The sequence below is a fragment of the Poromitra crassiceps genome (genome assembly GCF_964638095.1).
Source record: "Poromitra crassiceps genome assembly, chromosome: 1".
NCBI classification, from domain to species: domain Eukaryota; kingdom Metazoa; phylum Chordata; class Actinopteri; order Beryciformes; family Melamphaidae; genus Poromitra; species Poromitra crassiceps.
This window is the reverse complement of record NC_139623.1, coordinates 131524097-131547283: the sequence shown is the minus strand read 5'-3', so window position 1 is coordinate 131547283 and position 23187 is coordinate 131524097. Positions and strand designations below refer to the sequence as shown.

General features: G+C 43.4%; 1 protein-coding gene across 2 annotated transcripts in view; it reads left to right on the top strand.

Annotated features, from left to right (window-relative positions):
* The first annotated feature begins 2911 nt into the window (after positions 1 to 2911).
* Positions 2912 to 23187, top strand: part of LOC310778922 (uncharacterized protein) — a 38093-nt gene continuing 17817 nt past the window's right edge. Inside the window, exons 1-4 of one of the 2 annotated variants that reach the window (XM_083639395.1) lie at positions 2912 to 3000; positions 9671 to 9794; positions 16506 to 16569; positions 18516 to 18585. In XM_083639395.1, the coding sequence (XP_083495521.1) occupies positions 2919 to 3000; positions 9671 to 9794; positions 16506 to 16569; positions 18516 to 18585 (340 nt within the window). In that variant the 5' untranslated portion in view covers positions 2912 to 2918. Of the gene's footprint in view, positions 3001 to 5719; positions 5835 to 9670; positions 9795 to 16505; positions 16570 to 18515; positions 18586 to 23187 lie in introns of those variants that run through there. The other variant, XM_083639396.1, reaches the window with a different exon arrangement.

Here is a 23187-nt window from a genome sequence, read left to right as displayed (position 1 = left end):
ATATTTTTTAATAGCGTTTTCAACGACAAAGCGGTTTCATTCGTAATTGGCACACAAGACACCACAGCTGCAACTGGTTGGCCTAATTAGTAGTGTCTGCAAACAAAATGCTCTTATCAACTGATTAATCCAGGTGTGGCAGAGCAGCGGTCGGTTGTCGAGAAATAATGACCGGTGAATCTTGTTGATTGACCAATCAGAATCGAGTATTCAAGAGAGCCGTGTTCTAAGCCTATATAAACTCCAGCTCCACACTCAGTCTTTGCCGGATTATAGACTTGCAAACAGTTAGTCTCTCCAGTCTAAAACTCTGTTATTGAAGATCCTACAAATCCTGTTTAGTCCTGCCTACCTGTTCTAACCTGTTCCTGTCTCTGCTCAGATCACCATCAGACTTGACTCCAGCCTGCTCCTCTGCCAGCAAGCATACCTGCCAGCTACATCTGCCACATGCCACTCCTGAACATTTATTAAACACCCTGTTACCTCGCAATTGCCTCAGCCCCTTTGTCCACTCACCCTGGCTTAATGCATTCTCCCCATTCAGCATAGTTAGCATTTAGCTGCTAGCCCAGCCGAGGCACACACGATCGGGGATTTAACCCATGCAGTAAAACGCACATCTGAACAAACGTCTATATGTACCTGCTCTAGAATCCCCAATCCTGTAGTGTATACTAGAGCTGCAGCACCATCCTTTGGTGAGTCAGCCCATTGAGATACAGTATATGGCGCAAAAGTGGCTGCTATCATGGCCAGAGCGCAAGATGAGCGCTAATTGGCAGCTGTGCCCATCCCACGATAGCATAGACACGCCGTTACGGCACGCGAACCGGTCCGCAAGCGCAAAAAGCAGATAGCGCTTATATGATGATAGGGCCTTTCAGAGTCTTCAGAGTCTTCTGTCTGTCTGAGGCCCAGAGGTGCTGTGCAGTTGGCATCCTTTATGTTGAATTACCGCCTCCTTCTGCATCCACCCACTGTTTCCCTACATCCTGTAAAAACAACCATCACTTCGTCAAAGAACTTTTATGGAAAGAAATGACAGCTCCATATTGCCCCATTGCAACATCAGCGCCCAGCAGCCTCCGCCATTTTTTATTTTTGGAAGCGTGACAGCGCCAAAAGAACCTCGCACAGGCAGGGCCGTAGCTAGCTATGAGGACGGGGAGGTCCGGACCTATTATTTATTTCAGAGATTTTTTAAATATTTCAGAGATTTTTTTTTTTTTTTTTTTTTTTTTAGCCTTTATTTAACCAGGTTTGTCCCATTGAGATCAAAGATCTCTTTTACAAGAGAGACCTGGCCAAGAAACAGCAGCAACACAAAGTTACAACAAACAAACACATAAACACATACAATTGAAAAACATTAAAATGATCAAATAAAACATTTGCATACAGACAGCCTGTTCTCAAGAGATTTTACCATAGCCTTAAAACCATTTAAGGTTACTAAGCTATTAAGTTTAAGATCAGACTGCAGACTGTTCCATGCGGTGGGTGCAGAGAACCTAAAAGCTTTCTTCCCCAATTCAGTTCGGACTTTGGGAACAGAAAATTGTAGAGTGTCCTGAGAACGAAGATTGTAAAAAAATAAAACAATCTTCATGGAAAACAGGAAAAGCATGAAAAACACGGGATCGCTTTTATTTTGAAACGAAAGGCAGGTCAGGCAGGAAGTCATCTGACGCCGCGTCCGCGGTAACTTGATTCTGAGAGAGCAGCAGCATGGTGGTGAGTGATGACTGTCTGTCTGCCTGGCGAGATAATTGAAGGTGAGCGAGCTGCGAGACAGTGAGCGAGTGAACGACAGACAGTGAGTGACACACACTGACAGATTTTTTAGCAACAACCAAGAAAGTAAGTGTCTAGTCTGTCTAAGTAACTTTGTGTGTTGTGTACGGCTTGGGTTGTGTACCTGTGTTTGTAGGTGTCATTTTGATATGAATTTGGCTAAAACAGTTTGTGTTTGTTAGTTACAATTATGTTGACAGGAGAGCTGAGCAGGTGGTGACATGAAAGAGAATATACTGAATAATGACATCACAACAGTATAATCCTAATGTTGATTTAAAATGATATATTACTCTAAATATGGCTTAAAAAGGGAAAAAAAAAAACTAAAAAAAATTTCGCCTCCCCTTGCTGGACCTCCCCTATTTCGGAACCCTGGCTACGGCCCTGCGCACAGGCTCGCAGTGGTCAGCTGCGGTAGCGCTGGCCCCTATAATCAGCCTCTCTAAACAGTAACTCAACGGGAGAACACTCTAAACTTTGGGGATTCACATCTTTTCCGGGCGTACTGCAAATCTTGATTGAAGTGGTGTAGTGCAGGGATGTAAAACAACAACCATATTGTGGAAACTAAGCAAAAATTTTCGTTTTCTTTGTTTAGTTTTTTCAAGATAAATACCTAATGAAAAGGACCCGAGGTTCAACTCCCGTTGAGTTACTGTTTAGAGAGGCTGATTATAGGGGCCAGCGCTACCGGAGCTGACCACTGCGAGGCGCATTCTGTTTCCAAAAATGGCCGGAGTGTCGTCTCTTTCCTTCCACGCTCTTTGACTTCGTCTCTCCTCTTCTTCTTCTTCTAATGGCTTCCCGGCAGACTGTATGCCTTGCGGCAGGCACATTGCTGCCTCTCACAGGTTGGGAATATTACACAAATTCCAGACTCGAGGGTCCGGCCCCTCCTCAATGTTTGTCTCTCCTCTCTCCCCTCTTCTTCTTCTTCTTCTTCTTCTTCTTATGGCTTTCCGGCAGACTGGAGGCCACCTGACGTCAGCTGTTGCTTTAAGCAGCTCAAACAGCCTGGAGTGGTTAACTGCTTGTTTGCTCTCTCTCTCTATCTGTCAGCTAGCACTCTGTGTGCTCTCGCTCTCTCTCAGTCAGCTAGCTGTGTGTTCAAGCTGTCAATGTGTAAACCTGTTCTCTACCACAGCCCAGACCAAGCCACTCCGACATCTCTGCTGGAATCTACACAGACTGATGTGGGCGGTAAGTCTTAACTATGGATAATATAGGCCTATAGACCTGTCCATTTGAACTGAAGTCTCTAACTATGACAGAATATTATGGACATTTGCAGAACAAGGTTTCTCCTTAACTTGACTTGGCTCAGTGACAGATTGTGATCTCGGTTTGGCTCAGAGTCATTTTCTCTCACCAAAACGCATCACACCACAAAGGTTTCTTCTGGAGAATTTATGAACAAATCCATATAATTTAGAAATGTATTGACATAATTTATAAACAAAGTGTCAGAATTTATAAACAAATTGTTAAAAAATATAAACAAATTGACATAATTTGTAACAACAGAATAAACAAATCAACATAATTTTTAAACAGATTGACAGAATTGATAAATAAATCAACAGTTTGGAAACAATTGTTAGAATTTATAAACATTGTTAAAGTGTGTAAACAATAAGGCAGAATTTGTAAACAAATTGACAGAATTTACTGTAAAATGTGCAATTATTTCATATATTCTTTAATTGACCTTTTTATAATGATTTTTACAATATGAATAATTATATTATTATTTGTGTTTGTACTCTTATGACATTCTCTGATGATAAAGACATGCTGTCACAACCAGCTGTGATCTGTGACCTTTACAGTCGTTCTGCTTCAAATGGCACAAATGTTGAATATAATGTAACGCGATCATTGTTGGGCAAGTTACTCTGGAAATGTAATAAGTTACATGTTACTTATTACTCCTTTAAAAAGTAATAACATTACTTTACTTATTATTTGGTATCAAAAATAATTAGTTACTCATTACATTAGGCTGTTATATTATTTTTGCTAGCCCCCCTTCCGTCAAGTGAGTTAGAACCTGCTAGCTCTTTTTAGAACTGAATCCACTTTATTGGAACTTTTTTTCCGCGGAAAGGTGGGGAGAGAGAGAGGGGATGTGTGGCAAAGGACCATGGGGCGGATTTGAACCCGGGTCGCCCACGCGAAGGACTTACTGTATCCTCAGCAGTGTTGGGGGTAACTCATTACAAAAGTAACATATTACATGTAATATATTACTTTTAGAAGTAACTCAGTAATTAAACTTATTACTTATAGGATTTCAGTAATATTATACCAGTTACTTTGTCAAGTAACTCAAGTTACAAATTGAGTTACTTTTTTTAATCAAAGCACATATTTAAATAAAGATACAATCATTTCCTAATCAAACGGTGTGTTTTTATGCAAAACCCCCCCACTATAGATGACAATAACAAAGGAAAAGAATACAATTTAGAATTTTGGATTGTTTACACTGACTTGAAGACGGTTTAAATTATTTTTCGGGATGGTTCTGGGGCAGCGATGTCATTCTGCTGCTGCTGTTATTAAAAAAAGTAGTGTAATAAGTAACAAGTTACTCTACACAGAAAGTAATATTGTAAAGTAACTTATTACTTTCAAATGAATGTAACTAGTAATATGTAGTATATTACATTTTGAAAGTAACTTGCCCAACACTGATCCTCAGTGGTACGCAAACTACAGGTAAGCCACTGGAGTGAGTGCTCTCTCTCTTTACACACTCTTTGACTGACTCAAACCAGTGCAAGCCCGGCCTTTTCAGAGGGAGCCACGGAAGTGATACTGAAAGCTGTAGTTCCTCAAATGGCCACTTGAGGCTGGCTCTAAAAGGGAGTCATTTCCCGTTCACCACCATGTAAAATGCCTTTGTAACAGGATTAAACATTGTTTACCGCCTGGTTCAAAATATGGTTTTGGCCTATATACAGTAGCAAATTTTACCTTTCATAACAACTGTACAGGGGCTGAATGTTTATATACAATAGAAGAGACTATAGGCCGCAAGAACCCCAAGATGGCAACGGCCGCACTCCCATACTCTAAGCTTCAAAACACGCTGATTCTGTCCATATTTTTAAACGGTCGATGATTCAAACACTTCTTCATTAACCTCTTCATTAGTTTATCAGTCATTAGCAATAACACTGTTTATGTTATGTGGAGTTTCACTTACTGCTAGGTGGAAGGGCAGGGCCTCTGTGTCTCTCTCTCCCTCCCTCCCTCTCCCTCCCTCTCTCCCTCCTGTGTGTGTGTGTGTGTGTGTGTGTGTGTGTGTGTGTGTGTGTGTGTGTGTGTGTGTGTGTGTGTGTGTGTGTGTGTGTGTGTGTGTGTGTGTGTGTGTGTCTCTCTCTCTCTCTCTCTCTCTATCTCTCTCTCTCTCTCTAGGCAGTGTAGTTGTACAGTAGTTTGCATGTGTAAAGAGAGTATAGCCGCTGGTGTCTCTCAAAGTGAGTCAGAGTTGAATCAAAGAACTTACATTGATAAGAGATAAGAAGAGGAGAGGACAAGGGGACCACAGGCCACCCAGCAGACCACCCACACCAGAGAGGAGAGGACACAGAGACCACAAGCCAGCCAGTAGAACACTCACACCAGAGAGCAGAGGAGAGGACACAGGGACCACAGGCTAGCCAGCAGACCACCCACACCAGAGAGCAGAGGAGAGGACACGGGGACCACAGGCTAGTCAGCAGGCCACCCACACCAGAGAGCAGAAGAGGTCGGCCCATCAGAAGGCAGTGGCCCCGGGAAGGACGAGCCAGCAGACGACCCACAATCGAGCCACAGTTATGGATAAAGCCACAGTCACTATTAAGTAGGCCTACAGCCAAACAAAACTCTTGTCGTTGTACTGATGACTGCACACAGCGCCTGCGCCTCAGGCAAACGAGGAAGTAACTTTGGTAACAGAGGGAACCCTCTTTGTTAGTTCTTGCTATGGATTTACTTCAAAAATGACCGTTTCCTGTAACTTTGGATTATTATTTCACCGGGTGGTGAGTACACAAGTCACAACATGTACATGTGAGTGTTTCTGGTGCTGTTGGAATGTGTATTTTGTGTGACTGAATGGGGGTAGGTAGCTGTACCATAGACTGCCATTGTAGCGCTAAGCTAAGTAGCAGTGAGGGCTGTACCGCACTTTCTAATGCACGCACAGTGAAGATAAAGGCATCTACATTCTACTTTTACAATACAATACTTTTACAATATAGGCAAAACTCTGACAATGTTGGTGTATCCCTTAACACCTTAACTGCCAGCGACGAGTGTACTCGTCAAACACAATCCAGCTGTTAACTGCCAGCGACGAGTGTACTCGTCAAAAAAATCGATTTTTTTTTTTTGACGGTAGGTTGTGCATCTAAGCCTTTTACATCTTTTATATAGGTATTGGACGTGTACAACGTGTACAACCCATTCCACCGACCCACTAAGTGGCGACAAGGAAGGAGGAAGGCAAGCAAAAAGCAGTGTGACTGAAGCCATTCTCATGAAGGTGGATTGGCGAAGGCGCTTTCATTTTCGCGCTGATTGCTGGCGGTGCGGGATTGCAGATTTGCATAGTGGATTGCGGGTGGGACACACTTTGAAACACGCAGCATAATATGACCAGAATCGCAAAAGCTTCATCAAAGCCCTCAACCAAAACTCCAAGACGCGAGCGAGTCCAACCAGACTTCCTCAAAGAGCGGCCGCACAGACAGGCACACACCCGCACAGCAGCAGCAAAGCAATGGTGACAAGCGGGGACTGCCCCCTAGTCCGACACCAAATTGGAAACAAATCCCATTCTAAAAGGCTTTTAGAATGGGATTTTCAACCCATTCTTTTTTGTTTCTTTTTCGCTATAATTTAGAGTAATTTAATTTCTATTCAGAAATTTATTTGAGAGGTCGAGAGTATGAGAAAGTGCATTTGCAAAGGTAGGAAAGTGCTTGTGACAGGGCGCTGCACCCAAAAAGAACGCCCACAGGAGGGAGGAGTTGAGCAGAGGGAAGTTTACTGCTGTTATGGAGGAAATTACTGTTCAAAACTATTGTGTAGGTCTTACTGATGCCAAAAATGAATGGTTAAAGTGACTGTTCTATCGAGTTTCACAAAAAGCCGTTTATCTCTAAATATTTTTTCTGATGCTGAAACCATGCTGTATTCAATTGCTAATGCTTACATAACTACTAACTCTACAAACTAACTCTTTTAGACAGAGAAAGCACACATTCTATTAGTTCTTTTGAGATGATTGGTGTTCACGAAGTCGTAACAGAAGAGAAACCTCGGCTCTTGTAAAATGAGCCTAGAATCCTCAAAAACCCCCCTGGCAGAAGCTATCTACAGCAAGAAAAAAACGGCTGGCAGTCAATGTGTTAAGAGACACTAGAGCATTTTAACCTTTACATTGTTTAGTTTTATTGTATTTTCTTTTTTTTTTAACAGATTGTATTATTACTTTGTGGTAATAAACTGTTGTTGACCCATCTTATGGTTCCGCTCCTTGTTTGCCTCAGTGTGGCTCCCTACCCGACCAAACAAACAAAGATACCTTCATGTCAGACAGGCTTAGTGTTAAGCACATGACACACCAATGGCAGTTGTTGCAGAATGTTTGATCGGTGTGCCATGGGCTTAAGTATGAACACGTCACACACGGCCCAGAGTCCAAACATAGCCTATGCTTGGTTTTCACCTAGTCTTGTTGACTCTCTGTCTCTCCCACTCTCTCTTTCTCTCTCCCTCTCTACCTCTTTGTCTCTCTCTCTGTCTCAATTCAATTAATTTCAAATAGCTTTAGACTAGAATCGATTTTTTTGCCAAAGCATTTAAAAAATATTCACACATTACATGTTGCATACATGACTGATGCAGTCCATCCACTCCAGTTTTATATCTGTTTGTACAGTAGTTCTGTGTGTCCCTTTCTCTGTCTCTCCCTCTCTCCATCTCTTCATCCCTCTGTGTCCCCCTCTCTGTCCCCACCCTCTCTCTCTCTCTCTCTCTCTCTCTCAATTCAATTAACTTTATTGGCTTGAATGTAACAAATGTAATATTGCCAAAGCAAAGTGCAGTAATAAAGAGAAAGGGGAGTACAATTCAACAAAAGAAAAAACGGTGAACACTTGCTGTGTGAAAGACTGTGGGTGTGTGTGTGTGTGTGTGTGTGTGCGTGCATCTCTTCCCACCCCCGATTTTTTATCCCATTTTTATCGCCCTTTAGTGCTAATTTAATTTATTTACCCTGGTTGCTACTCCACCCTCTGCCGATCAGGGGAAGAGTAAAAAAAAAGGTTTTGACTCTGATGAAGACGCTGTCGCGTCGAAACGTTGGTCTGCACCTATAGTGAATTAAATGTATTCCAGTGAATTGAGTGTTCCAGGTCCTTCTCAGGCTTATACTCATGTTGGAACAAAGTAGTTCAACCATTAGCAGAGAAATAGACTTGTATTTGCTCATACACACATTTTTCCAACAGTTTGCTAAGTACTGGCAGAATGCTGATAGGCCTGCTGTTGGGAGCACACAACGTTGATTTTGTATCTTTAGGTAGCTGGATGATCTTTCCCTCCTTCCACAATTTTGAACACATACCACTAATCAAACTTCTATTGAAAATATGACAGATTGTTATAGAAACATATGCAGCAGATATTCTCAACAACTTGCTGTCAAGGTCAGTACCAGCAGGCCCACCAACAGGCAGAGAGCTCAACAACATTTCAACCATCCCAGCATCAACCTGGCAGAATTAAAAAGTGCACATCTTATCATTCATTATGTGCTTTTTTATAAGCACTTCAGAGTTAGAATTGACAGTACTATTCATGTTCTCTCTAAGTTTAGAGACCTTGGGCTCTATTGTTGTACAGGCGCTATCACTTACGCATCAGTTTGCGCGCCTTAACGCATGCCTTATGCTATCTTCCCTGCCTCTTAAGGCAGGAAGCAGTCCACCTCGCCACGATACCATCCAGTTTTGTGCCGTGTGGGCGTGCCCCAAGCCAAGCCTGGTCGCTCCGCCCACATTGGGCTGTGGCTTTTAGAGAGCGCTCGTTTCGATGTTGTCGTTGAGGCGGGCGGGGCAGAACCGAACAGAGATTTATTAATATTGAACGTATATCATAGCAAAATTGCACAAAAACAGTGCATTGCACTCCGTCAGGTCCCCAGTGGCACACTCCGCAAATTTGAAGTCGATCCGACCAACGGTTCTCGAGATACGCGAAGGACAGAGAGAGAGACAGAGAGAGACAGAGAGACAGACCATCCTACAATCTTTGTCAAACCACTCTAATTGGTCCAAGCTGTACAGTCCCTTTGCGTTCTCAGGTGCACCCATTGGTTTGATAAAAACCTTGCAATTAGAAGTCCAAGTAGAGAGGATCTTGTGGAGGGCTGGGTCATCTGGTCTGTGGTACCTCGACACAGACTCAGTTTAGCCTATTGGAAAGACAGTTATTTATTTGTAGGCTTCAAATCCTCTTATTTGACTCAATGGCCTTTGTGCCCTGGCATGTGACCTTGTGCCCTAAAAAAATTGTGATGCCGAAGGCCAAATGGCCTTGCCCCTAAAATGACGAAATTCCCACCCTGCTCCTGACTGCTGGGGCCAGTCTGTGGGGGGCTTGCATGTGGTACTGCCTGGCTCAACTGTCTAACAGCAGTATTGGTTTCTTCTTTAAACAGTTTCATTTAATCTTCCAGCTGTTGAATTGTGTCAGACTCCAACTTCTTGTTCTCTTTGAATTCTATGATCTCCACTTCTAGGAGGGAGAGACACTCCTGAATATGCTGCATTGACACCAATCTCTCTCTCTGTGCCTCTGTCTCTCTCAGTCATCATGTCTCCAGTTGGAGAGGTCGTGGGGGCGTGGTCGATGATGTCATCAGGAGTCGTCAGTCTCATCCTCCTCTTCCTCCTCTCCATCTTCCTCACTGCGCTCTGTAGCAACTGTGCACAGTGAGTCTGCCTGTCTGTCTGCCTCTCTGCCTGCCTGTCAGTCTGTCTGTGCAGTTACAGCTGATCACCAGAAGGTGTCTCACTCACTGGAACTGTCTTACATCTACACACATTATTTTTGTGATAATCCAACCCATCCTCACTCGGTCAGGACCCCTTGGCATCACTTTTAAATGCACTGGATACCCCTTTTTACATTTACATTATGTCATTTAGCAGAGGCTTTTGTCCAAAGCGACTTACAATATCACATTGTGTGTCTTTAAAGTGAGGGCATGACAGTAATGCCTCCAACTACAATATGTAAATATATTTCAGGATGTTGTGCACCACTGGGAACACTCCCTTTGGATCTTAAATAAACTGTTAAAAAAATATGGCTATTCTTAAAAAAGTGGTCTCTTGGCACAACTTGCCCCCGGTGCGGGGTAAGTTGTGCCTTTGGAGAGAATACGTTGGGGTAAATTGTGCCATTTATTACTGAAGTAAAACAGAACATTTTCATCTCATATACTGTAATGCTATATCAAAGCAAGACAAAATAAAGATAACACTAAAGTCCAGTGTACTATAACAGGGTTAAACAAGGCTAAACGGTAGCAGCAGTTGACCTACATATTTAACATTTTCAGAAATAAAAATTATGTTCAAAATGAACAAAATCAACTATCACAGAGCCAGGCTACACTTGCCAATACTGCAATATTCTTTAACAAGGTCTATTTAAACATTTAAGAACAAAATGAAATAAAATTTCACTAAATCAACTGCAACTGCACTGGCACAACTTAACCCAGGCCTTTTGGCACAAATCACCCCATCCCCACCATTTTAACAAACTTGTATCATATAGCTGGTTTGGAGCTAACATCATGCTAACAGTATAGCCTCATATTGTAGCTTACTAAAACACTAACACATGTGTGAAATGTTTTCAAGCTTGTCTATAATTGTTCAGACACAACAATCAATAAACCTTGATCATAAAAAATGTACTTTGAGAGGCAAAAAACAGTTTTTTTTTACTTAAATGTGCTTAGCTCTTGTGCCATCTGCCTCCCTTCTTTGCAGAGTGAGTAAAATGGATGCCTCTTCAAAAATGTGTGGTCACATGACCAATTTCTTCTATGGTTTTCTAGATACAAGGGGTGGCACAACTTCCCCCCTGGCACAACTCACCCCACTCTCCCCTAGAGAAAACAACTATGCAACACAATCAATGACAGCTCAGACATTTTGATGGACTAGAGTAGCACCTTGTAGAAAGTAGTTTGAGAAGGAATAAGTAACATGTAATATTAGTAAGTAGTTTGAGAAGGAATAAGTAACATTAGTAGTTTAAGATGTTAGTTCAAGAAGGGCCCAGGTGAAGCCTGAAAATGTGAGTTTTTAGTCGCCGCCGGAAGATTGGCAGCGATATGGCCATTCTGACTGAAGGGGGGAGCTCATTCCACCATTGTGGGGCCAGGGACGAGAAGTCACGATCGGGATGAGCGATTTTGAGCACACGTAGCAGTGGAGGGGCAAGGCGATCTGGACGGGTGGAGGAGCGGAGGGAGCGTTTGGAACCTGACCATAGATTGCAGATACGGAGGGGCTGTCAGGTGCACTGCCCTGTAGGCCAGTACCAGTGTCTTAAATTTGATGCGTGCCAAGATGGGAAGCCAGTAAAGGTCACGGAAGAGGGGAGTGACATGAGAGAATTTACGTTGGTTTTCATCATTTTTCAACGCGTATAGTCCTATAGAACTCCCACAACGTCTGAAATTGACGCCACAGGAGTGCGACTTCAATGCTAAGGGTCAGGGGCGGACTGGGATCATAATTCAGGTCGGGCATTAGATACCAAGCAGGCCAGGCCGATACGGGCCGACGCGCGGTCGCCGTTTGAAGCCCAATTTGGGTCGTTTGAAGGCCAATTTGGGTCATTTGAAGTCAGATTTGGGCGCTTTAAAGCCCAATTTGGGCCCTTTGAAGCCCAATTTGGGTCGTTGAAGCCCAATTTGGGTCGTTTGAAGCCAGATTTGGGCTGTTTGAAGCCCAATTTGGGTCGTTTGAAGCCAGATTTAGTGAATATAATGCTAACGCGATGATACGTTACCTATTTGTTCATTAATAGAAACATCAACATTGCCTAGATAACTGCAAGTATAATATGAAGAAGTAAAACCAAAAACATGCCTCTGTACAAACGCTTCACAGCAAACTTTATTTAAAGTGTAACTTACCCCCAAAACACTTTTTTTCAGCTTTTAACCAATATATATGACTTTGGGGGTGGTGTGTGAAGAATTCTGGTCAAAATTTCCACATTTGAGACCAAACTGTTGCCATTGTACCATTTGTATCATTTTCAGCCGCATAACTGGCATAAGTGCCCTCTATGGGTTGAACACTGCTTTATTTTTGCCCTCAAATGAATGGGAGATTGATACGTCGTGACGTCACGATGAACCAAAGACTATGGGATTTCAAGATAGTTACTCCCCTACTCCCCCTGTACCCTTTCCCGGCTCCTCACAACTCCAAGCCTATTCCCATGATGTCACAAGCATTTTCCTACCAATATGGTGCTACAATACACACAGCTCATTGGCTGTTTGTGTCACTTGACCTGTTAATCACCTGTTAATTGATTACAATCGCCTGTTATTTTCCTACCAACTCCTATGTAACACCATACTATCAATAAACGCCACTATAATCATAAAAGGAAGGAAATGGCATTGTGTTGCTATAAATCATTCCCAACATTTTTCATACTAAGGAGCCCTAATTTAGTTCACATTGGGGCAATGGACCCCCATGATGAGATTTGGTCTATCAGATGCAAATCTGTTTTTTTTTTATGTAGCCTAGATATGATTTTGTCCAGAATTCCATATATATTAGGTTGAGAGATAACAGAGAATCCTGGAATCCTCTCAAGGACCACTGGTCGCCACCAGGTGGTGAGAGTGGGCAACCTCACCTCCTCCCCACTGACCATCAGCATAGGAGCGCCACAGGGGTGCGTCTCCAGCCCCTTCTGGTATGACCTCTACACCCACGACTGCGTGGCGACTCAAACTTTGAACACCATCGTGAAGTTTGCAGACGACACAGCGGTCGTGGGGCGGATCTCCAGGAGCGACGAGACAGCCTACAGAAAGGAGGTGGAGGCCCTGGAACAATGGTGCCAGGACAACCACCTCTCTCTGAACGTCTCCAAGACAAAGGAGATCATTGTAGACTACAGAAGGGGGGGGGGGGGCACACACCCCCCAATCACCATCAATGGCACAGTGGTGGAAAGGGTGGACAGCTTCAAGTACCTGGGAGTCAATATCCACCAGGACCTGACATGGGCCAACCACACCGCCACTGTTGTCAAAAAGGCCCAACAGCGACTACACGGACTCAGACGCCTGAAGAAATTCGGGCTAAGGCCAAAAATCCTCAGGGACTTCTACAGAGGCACCATTGAAAGACTGCTGACTGGCTGCTTCACCATCTGGTACGGGAACTGCACCACCATGGACTGCAGGGCGCTAAGAAGGGTGAGGCGCGCGGCCCAGCACGTAACAGGATGTGAGCTGCCAGAACTGCAAGATCTGTACAACCAGCGGTGCCTCAGGAGGTCCATGAAGATCATCAAAGACACAAACCACCCCCACAACAGTCTGTTCTCCCTGCTACCCTCAGGGAGGAGATACAGCGTCCCAAGAGCACAAATCGCTTGAGGGACAGTTTCTTCTCGCAGGCCACGAGACTCCTTAACATATTCAAATAGTGTAGTAGCTGTACTGTACCGCACTGCAGCTGCTACTATCACATATGACTAATGTTCAATAGTATTAGGCATATGCTATTTGCACCTAACAGAATGTTATTATGTTTAATTATGTTTAATTGTATGTTTAATTAGGTATATGCTATTTGCACCTGTACGTCAAATACGTCGAATTTAAAATGTTTAAGTACGTCCAAAGTATGCACATGACATGTGCACCTATGTGCAGTGAATATGCCACTGTCTCTGACTTGTCTTATCACTCTACTGCCTTATTGCTTGTTGTGTCTCTTGTTGTTTTTGCACTCATATGCCCTGTTATATTTGTACTATGTTGTAAACGGAGTTCACAGCACAAGAATTTCACACGTGATACTTGTACTACGGAGTGACAATAAAAATCTTGAATCTTGAATCTTGAATCAAGTGAATTTATGTCATATTCATGGTAAACACGAGCCCTCTTGCACGCAGCAACACACACCGTCTTAACTCATTCAGGGCCAGTTTAGGACTGCCAATATTTAGCACAGGCCAAAGATTTTCATAATTGTTGGTCATCTTTCAAGACCCACAGTAAATTATCTATTAGCACCAGAGTGATTTGCAATACCTCAAAATGAAGATGTACGTCTCTGGGTTCACCAGGAAAAAAAAAGTGAGCTTTTAGCATGTTCTGTACTCTACTTATAGCCATTTATATACACCCTGTTTTCCCCCAAAAGGTCTCCCTGATAAAATAAACAGGAGAAAAGGCAATTTTTGTAAAAGGGCACAATCTCAGGCAGAACTCACTCTCAATTATTTTATTTTGAACTGTATTGACATCAGACATGTAAATATTATTCGTTAGGACACAAATGACAAAAAAAAAAATATATATATATATATATACACATGAAGTGCTTTTTTTTTACATTCAACAATACAGTTTACTCGGTGTGAGTGAGTGTGCAGACAGACAGACAGACAGACAGACAGACAGACAGACAGACACACCGACAGACAGACAGACAGACAGACAGACAGACAGACAGACAGCCAGACAGACAGACAGACACACACACACACACACACACACACACACACACACACACACACGATCCCCCTTTTAGATTTCTAACCCCACATAGGATAAGCAATAACCACGCCCTGTGGCGCTGGGATTGGCCAGGAGCAACACTGGAGGGCACGCAGCCCAGCGATTTCATGAACCAACTGAATAGCTCTTGAGAAAGGACAGCGGGCTGCTGTGACTGCCGCTTCTGCCTTGTGTGTTTATTTTGTTTTGTTCTGGTCCACCAGTCCTCGTCCATGTCTCCCTGTCATATCCTCCCTGCTATCTGATCGTTCCCGTTTTCCCCTCGGCTATTCAACACGTCCTCACCGCCCTCGCAAACTGATCGATCATTTCCTCATTCCTCCGATGATCAAACACATCTCTTGATTACTTTCTCCCGTTTTCTCCGGGCTGGCACAGAGGAAGGCGACTCCAGCTCGTGCAGCGCGCCGAGGCGCGTTTCAATGGCGTTTCTCCTGTCTGCACAAGGAAGCGTTACCCGTTTTCTGCTTTTCCTCTTGCTCAATTTTAAAACAACAGCTGCGGTATGTGTTTGTTCACGTGTTGTCTTAGATGCTAGGGACCTGATACCATGTGACAGGCTGGGGAAGTGTTTTAACTATGCGCTGCACGAATAAAAACAAAAACACGTCAAACACGTCATTGGCCCTCTGGGCTATTCCTGATAACACGTCAAAGACGTCATTGGCCCTGAATGAGTTAATGTTACTTTTAGTAGTGTAGAGTGAGCATTGATAAGAAGCGTCAACTAGTCCATTGTTCCATTGCAACAGCACACAAGAGACCCGCCATTTTGGGGCGCAACAAGCCTCTATTGTCCCCATTTTCCACGCCACAATGGCCACACTGCTGTCGTACAAGGTCGCTTCTTTCCTTCAATACTCTTCGTTACTGGTCGACGATACACACAATCTGAACGCGATACTAAAACCGTTCAACCATAACTAGCGTTAGATGGTCGCACAGTCCCTAAAACAGAAACAAGACATAACGTTAGTTTGGGATCATGATTAAACTCACCTAGGTCTATGTGAGGAAAAGCCAGAGGTGTTCCACTTCCTGCATCAGTAAATGTTGTTATAGTGTTGTCTACAAGTGTGTCTTTTTGTTGTCTGCGTTCTGTCGGTCTTGTGAATAAAATCTGTCGTTCCTCCCTGTCAGATGAAGTGGCACTCGTCTTGCAGATAAAGTTTCAATAATTTTAATCCACACAGACTGTACTCTGCCGTGGGGCTCCTTTTGTCTCTCGATTTGTAAACATGGGGGCGGGGAGCCCCCATGAAACACGCTGAATTCTATTGTGGGTGATTGGCCGACACTCCGAACAATAGAAGAGATTAAGCCAGTGAAATGGGCATGCAAATGATTACCAGCTCTGTCAAGCGAGAAGGATTCCTTCTCTCAAAGACGGTTTTTATCTTACAAAATATACCTATTTACTGACTCTAAAACGACTCCATTTTATGTGGAATGGATAGTCCATGCTCTTCTTTGTCTATTAATTAAAAAAAAACGAAAAACATATTTTTTCACAAACCAATCTTTCACCTCCAATTGCGCGATTTCTACTTGGCGAGATTGTACTCAATTTACCAGAGGCTGACACATATTTCCCGTCATTAATTTCTATGCTTATTATATTATGCTTTTCTCATTTGACCACTATTCTGTTTTTTTGTTTTGTGTGTTTTGCTGACATTTTATTTCACTATTTTATCTTTCTGGAAAGCACATTGATTGGCATTTTATGTTTGAAATGTGCTATATAAATAAAGTGTATTATTATTATTAGTATACACATGACATTCTCTCTGTCCTGTTTGTTCACAGACCTTTATAAATAAAGTTTTTCTTCCAGATGTTCCTTTGGGCTGCAAAGCTGCCCTGACGTGGAGATACACCCTCCTGCTCTCATCAAAGTGGTAAGACCTCTATAGGACCTGTATAAGACCTCTATGGGACCTCTATAAGACCTGTATAAGATATCTATAACCTATATGATCTCTATAAGACCTGTATACAACCTGTATAAGACCTGTATATGATCTCTATAAGACCTGTATACAACCTGTATAAGACCTCTATAAGACCTGTATAAAACCTGTATAAGTCCTCTATAAGACCTGTAGAAGACCTCTAGAAGACATGTATAAGACTTCAATCATGAGAGGCCAGTTGGTAGGATTTAACAAACTTTATTAAGCAATCGGCATGCATGGCAAATACTTTGGCGCATGACTCCATTGGACAGTGGCGCTCCTCTTGAGGCGAGAGGAGGGCATCTGCATAGGCTAGGATAGGGGATCCCCCCGCCCCCGTGGGGGATCCTACAGGAGTCAAGACTCGTTGGTGGCGGACTGGGGAGGTGGGTTGGGCAAAACGAATGCTTCCGAGGACAGCTTCAGGGGAGATGGACTGCCGTGAGGCTAGCTGCTGCTATGATTGGCCAGAGAGAGAGAGGTGACATAGAACCCTGTGTCACGATAGACGCCAAACATGTTCAGGAAGTCGCCTAAGGAAATGTCTTTGGGCAGGCGGGTGTCGGATGACTTTAAATAGAGAGGGGCGTCTAGCTGGGTCACCCGTAACCTTTATTTTGCACTCGGGGGATGGCAGGAGGATGCTAACTAAATTAATGTCTCTGCCCTGCAAAATCTGAGACCTCAACCTGGGAGAAATATTGGCACATGGAGAAACAAAAGGCATACCAAATGGGATGGCGGGCGTGGCAGACGCCAGGGTATTCATCTGGGCAGGTTGGGTGGCGGGGAACACGTCAGCCTGCTGCATGGGGGGGGGGCAAGTGAGGGATCGGCTGCTGGGCTGAGGCGAAGGCGGGGGAATGGGGGGGGGGGGGGGGGTTTCCAGAGCCCTCAGACGGGCCTCCACGGATCTGCTAGCATCTAGCAGGGACAGCAGAATTGCTCTTGATGACCTTTGTTGGCTCGGCGGTGCTGCGAAGGGGTCCGTTTCCGCGTCTGCGCCGAGCAGCCTCTCCCTCTGGCTCGCTCGCACGCATCTTTGGGCGTCCACAAGCGCGCGGCCCTTCCTCTTGTGCTCTCCTCCCATGGGCCATCGCAGTGACGCGCCCCGTGCTACGGGAGCGCGCGCCGGGCCTTCCCATCGTGGCTTCGTTGGACTGGCCGGCCTGTGGCACGGCCGCTCCGCCAGTGTCGTCAGACGTCTCGGAAGGCAGATATGCTCCGTTGCAGATCCGGAACAGGGTATCGTCGTTTAAGCTCTCATCACTGTCCATGAACTGCTCTTGCTCGGAATCCGACATGCCGGGAGTGGAGTGGGGAGCGTTGAAAGATCCACAGGGATTATCCATGGGTAAAGAGGACTTGCTGATTCGGTCTGCAGATATAGTGCAAAACGAACGCTTCCGAGGACAGCTTCAGGGGAGATGGACTGCCGTGAAGCTAGCTGTTGCTATGATCGGCCAGAGAGAGAGAGGTGAGGTAGAACCCTTGCTATATATACTAGAATGAACTGACGTCATATCTGACGTCATTGCGGACGTCACACTTGGACTTGACTGACCACAACATAGCTGACGTCATACTAGAACTTGACTGACGTCGCGGGGTGATCAGGTTATGCATGTGTGGCCTTCTGCTTGAAATTTGGTCTGGAAACCTCACTTGTATAGAGTCTGCTGTGTTGGACTGTTGGTGCTAGAGTGCCAAAGAGAGTTGTCCATCCTTCTGAAATGTATTGGAGAATAAAGATCTATCAACACTCATGAGGAATAAACAGAAACGGCTTAAAGATAACAGGAGGTGTTCGGTTTTGATCAGTTATTAGCTGTCAGAGTTAATTGACAGGTGAAGCTGTCAGAGTTGATTGGCAGGTGAATGATTGACAGGTGAAGCTGGAAGACACCATGGTCGGCAGAGAAAATCCCATGATGCACGAGATCCAAAATGACGAGAAGGGTGAGAGAACGTACACTCTATACATATCACTCTCTATACTGTATACATATCACTCTACTGTATAGAGTAAGTATCTATACATATCACTATACACTCTATACATATCACTCTATGCACTCTATACATGACTATACATTATACATATCACTCTATAGACTATACACTATACACGTCACTATAGACTACTACACATAGACTATACAAATTACTACACTGTATACATATCACTCTTATACATATCACTTGATAGACTATACACTATACATACCACTTTATAGACTCTATAGATATCACTCTATTTCTGTTTTTGTTTTTATTTTACCTTTTTTTTATACTGGGGTGAGGCCCTTGAGAGCAAGCTCTAATTTTCAAGGATGCCCTGTTAGAATAAGAACATTTATAAAAATTGCAAAATTACAAACAGACAAATACAGACAAGCAACCAAAACAAGATGATAAAAGCACATCAAGCAAAACAAGAGCACTCACCATGCAGGGTATCCTCAAGGAGCACTCAAAACGACACATTTTCCATTTATCATGGGCGTGAAATAAAAAAGCAGTCTTCCCCAGTTCAGTCTTCAGACGCGGAATAAATAGTCTGATGTGTGACCGCGAGCGTGTTCGTTAACTTCGTATCATTGAAACTGAGAAGCGAGGACAGATGAAGGAAGCTTGCCAGTTAGTTAGGGCTTTATACTTCCAGAACAGAACTTCCTGACCACATCTGGAGGTAGTCTGGCTCACATTGTGTTCAGATCTTTTACACCCGGTTTTTAAATGTGACCATTATCCAGATAACTTATCCGGATACATGTGTGGCATTTAAAAACCAGGTGTAAATGGGGTGTCAGAGACAGTGTTTCTCTCTTCGAACCACCAGGGATGGCCGGCCTACCTTTTCATATAAAACACAGCAGTGTGTAAGAAATCCATCACCCGTTACAAAACGCAGAGCACTATGATACACCGCATCAAGCAGCTTCAGCATGGTAGGTGAGGCATGCATATACATGACATCGCTGTAATCAAAAACAGACATTATTAGTGACTGTACAATGGACTTTCTAGTGTAGATTGAACAGCAAGACTTATTCTTGTACAGGAAGCCAATTTCTTTCCTCAGCTTCTTGGTAAGGTGTTCTACATGGGCCTGAAAAGAAAGCTTAGTGTCCAGCCAAATGCCAAGATATTTATAAGAGTTAACTATTTCATTTAGCTCACCTTGGAGTGTACGAATACCAAGGGCCCTATCTTCCCAGTGGCCTTAGGCGGGAAAACTGGCGTTAAACGCAAAAAAACGCGCCTTGCGCCTGCCTCGGGAAGATATACAAATGGTTTTAGGCCCCGAAATGCGCTTTACGCCGAAGAGGCGTGGCGCAGTGCCAGAATAGGACAGAATGGGCGTTTTGGCCTTAAATACCGGCCTAACGATATCTTCCCCCCTGGCGTTAATTTAGCGCTTTGCGCTTTTGAAAAGCAGGCCTTATTCAATGCGCCGCGGATATTCCACGCACAGCTCTCCTCTGCCGATCTCACACTTTCTCCCCCCCTCTCTCTCTCTCTGACTCCCTCTCTCTCGCGCTCAGACAGGCACAAAGACAGATGGAAAAAAAGTTGTTATACCGTACGTAGTATAACATGACAGTTTTTTATAACATGACAGTTTTGAGCCCGTGACATTCAGAGGCTGTTGTATCATCCTACCTGTGCAGTGGGGGAGAAGAAAAGGCGAGAGAAAACGATATCATTCTGGCCAAACAAATGTTCACTGCGCCGGCTCCCCTACCAAAGCCACACATGTGAAATCTCCCAGCATGCATTGAGGCTAATACATTTCGACAATAAATAGCAACCAAATGAGCCTAAATAGATAGAAAGGTAGATATAAATAATGTTTAATGTTAACACAACATGCAATTGTAGAACATTTCAATATTGGACCAAATAAAACATCGAAATCAAAACAAAACCCTATGTGAAACATATATGTCATCCTGGGGGTATATATATCCCTCATGCAATTGTAGAACATTTCAATATTGGACCAAATAAAACATCGAAATCAAAACACAACCCTATGTGAAACATATATGTCATCCTGGGGGTATATATATCCCTCGCAGATCGGTGATTTAACGTGATTTAGATGAGTGACAGCAGTAACGCGGTTCTACTGTGATGTCCTACTGTGATGTCCGCTCCAATAAATTGGCCCTACTTCACATTTACTTTTACAATAAAAACACATTTATGCAATGACTTTACATAATGTAGGCTATATGAATGAATGAATGAAAATTTTATTTACGTGTCAGGACAATCTACATGACCCATCCCACATGGGATTATCAGACACATCAACATACAGTTATTTCCATATCTCTTACGGTGCTTGAACAATACAAAACCGTACAAACACACACACAGCAGCACGCGGCATCAGCAGCAAAACACAGATTTAACTACAATGTGTATTAAGTAAAATATATGAATTATCTATCATATGTCATCTTTTTCCTCCTATCCCACGCATGAGAGATATATTCGGAAAAAGCAAAGATGTTATCAAAAAGAAATTCAAGTATGGCACCTTCTTCAAAATCTAACAGGTTTAACTCAGGGGAGTGAACTTTTTTAAATAGTATATCTCGTAAGTCATGATACAAGGGGCAGTACAAAATAAAATGAAATTCATTCTCCACTTCCTTCAGCTCACAATATTCACAAATCCTATCCTCCTCCGCCGTCCCTCTGTATCTGCCTGTTTCAATATGTAAAGGCAGAATACCACATCGTAACTGAGCACATAAGGACCTCTTACTTTTAGGTAAATTAAACATCACATATTTTTCACATTTAAATTCATTTTTGAATAAACAGTAAGTTCTTAATTTAGGCTTCTGCCATAGTTCTTCAGTCCAAGATTGTAACCAGTTAGCGCGGATCTGAGATTTAAACGACTCTACGTTTATACACATTCTTTGAGAGTAATATTCTCCAAAACCACACTCCTGAAACAAGTCATACATATCTGAGACCCACTCCCCTTCAACAGACAAGTCCCAGAGGAAAATCTGACTAGCAACCCTATTGGATGGTAGGTCCAGCAATCTGTTCCAGAGGTTCACCATACTGGTTTTCCATCTGATCACACAAGGGTCCCACCCCATTTCTCCACTAACTGCTGGAAGAGGAGCATATTTATGAAGACCCAAAAAAAAGCGAATTGCCCGGTTCTGGATACGCTCGCTTAACAGAAAACGTTTACCGCCCCAAATACCAGAAACATAATCTAACACAGGGCATACACAGGAGTGATACAGTTTTGAATAAGTAAGATAGCCCAAGTCCCTCAGAACTTTGGTCTTACCTATAACACCTCCTAGAGCCCTGCTTGCAGAGTCTGCCAACATAGAAACACCAGGCAAAAAAGACAAGTGGTCATCCAAAAATAAACCCAGGTACTTGTATTTGTCAGTGAATTCAAGCTGTGTGTCACCAATAGAAAACACAAACTGACTTCTTGCGACACCCGGCTTTCTGAAGTGCATTATTTGTGTCTTCCTTTGGTTAACGCACATCTTCCACCTGTTACACCACTCATTAACACAATTCAACATCACTTGCAGATCTTCTTCACATTCTGAGAGCAAAATAATATCGTCTGCATAAAGAAGGATGCTTAAGAGTACCTGGCCACATGAAACCCCTTTCCCCAGCTGTTTAACTTCTCTAGCCAAATCGTTTATGAAAACTGCGAACAAGGTTGGAGAAAGAATGTCCCCTTGTTTGACACCAGAGGGCGCTGGAAACCACTCTGTGAGATAATCATTCACTCTGATGCAAGCCAAAGGGGCTTCGTAAATAGCAGTAATCGCTTTGTGAAACTTTCCATTTATCCCGATTTGGTGAAGCTTGTGTTTAAGGAGGATATATTTATGTGCATCATCGTACCTGTGCAGCAGGGGAGAAGAAAAGGTAGCAAAACGATATCATTCTGGACAAACTTTCACCAATCTAATCTCATCATGACATAGGGATAGGCTATATTTTTCTAGCCGATGCGTTTAGAACATTCTTTTCACTTTGATCTTGCTATAGTGTAGCGTATTTACATGCTTGCAGTATTTAAACTGCAGTGAGATTGGTTTTTGAGAAGCATAATAATATGGAATAATATATATGGAGACAGCCGGGGATGGGGAGGGGGGAGCAGAGCGCTTGGCTTGTCTGGTTTTACTGGATTGCTCTGTGGAATTGGAGCTTAAAAGGCAAGCTTGTGACTCGTTTACTGCACTTCCCCAATGAGCAGGTTGTGCATAATTTTACGCTTAAAAGGCGTGGTTATAATGCTTAAGGCCGCGTGCAGCACCGATACCAAAATATCGAGTGCACCGGTCCACGCCCACTAATCTGCGCTGCGTCTGGCGTTGGGCGCAGTTCATAGGCTGATGCAACGATAGGGGCCATAGACTCTGATTTTACAGTGGAAGAAATAGCTTCTGCCATCAAATCATTCCCGTCAGGTAAAGCAGCTGGTCCGGACTAGGGTTTAGTATTTTTCCAGAAAATGAGGCATAGCGGGAAACGGGAAATGAA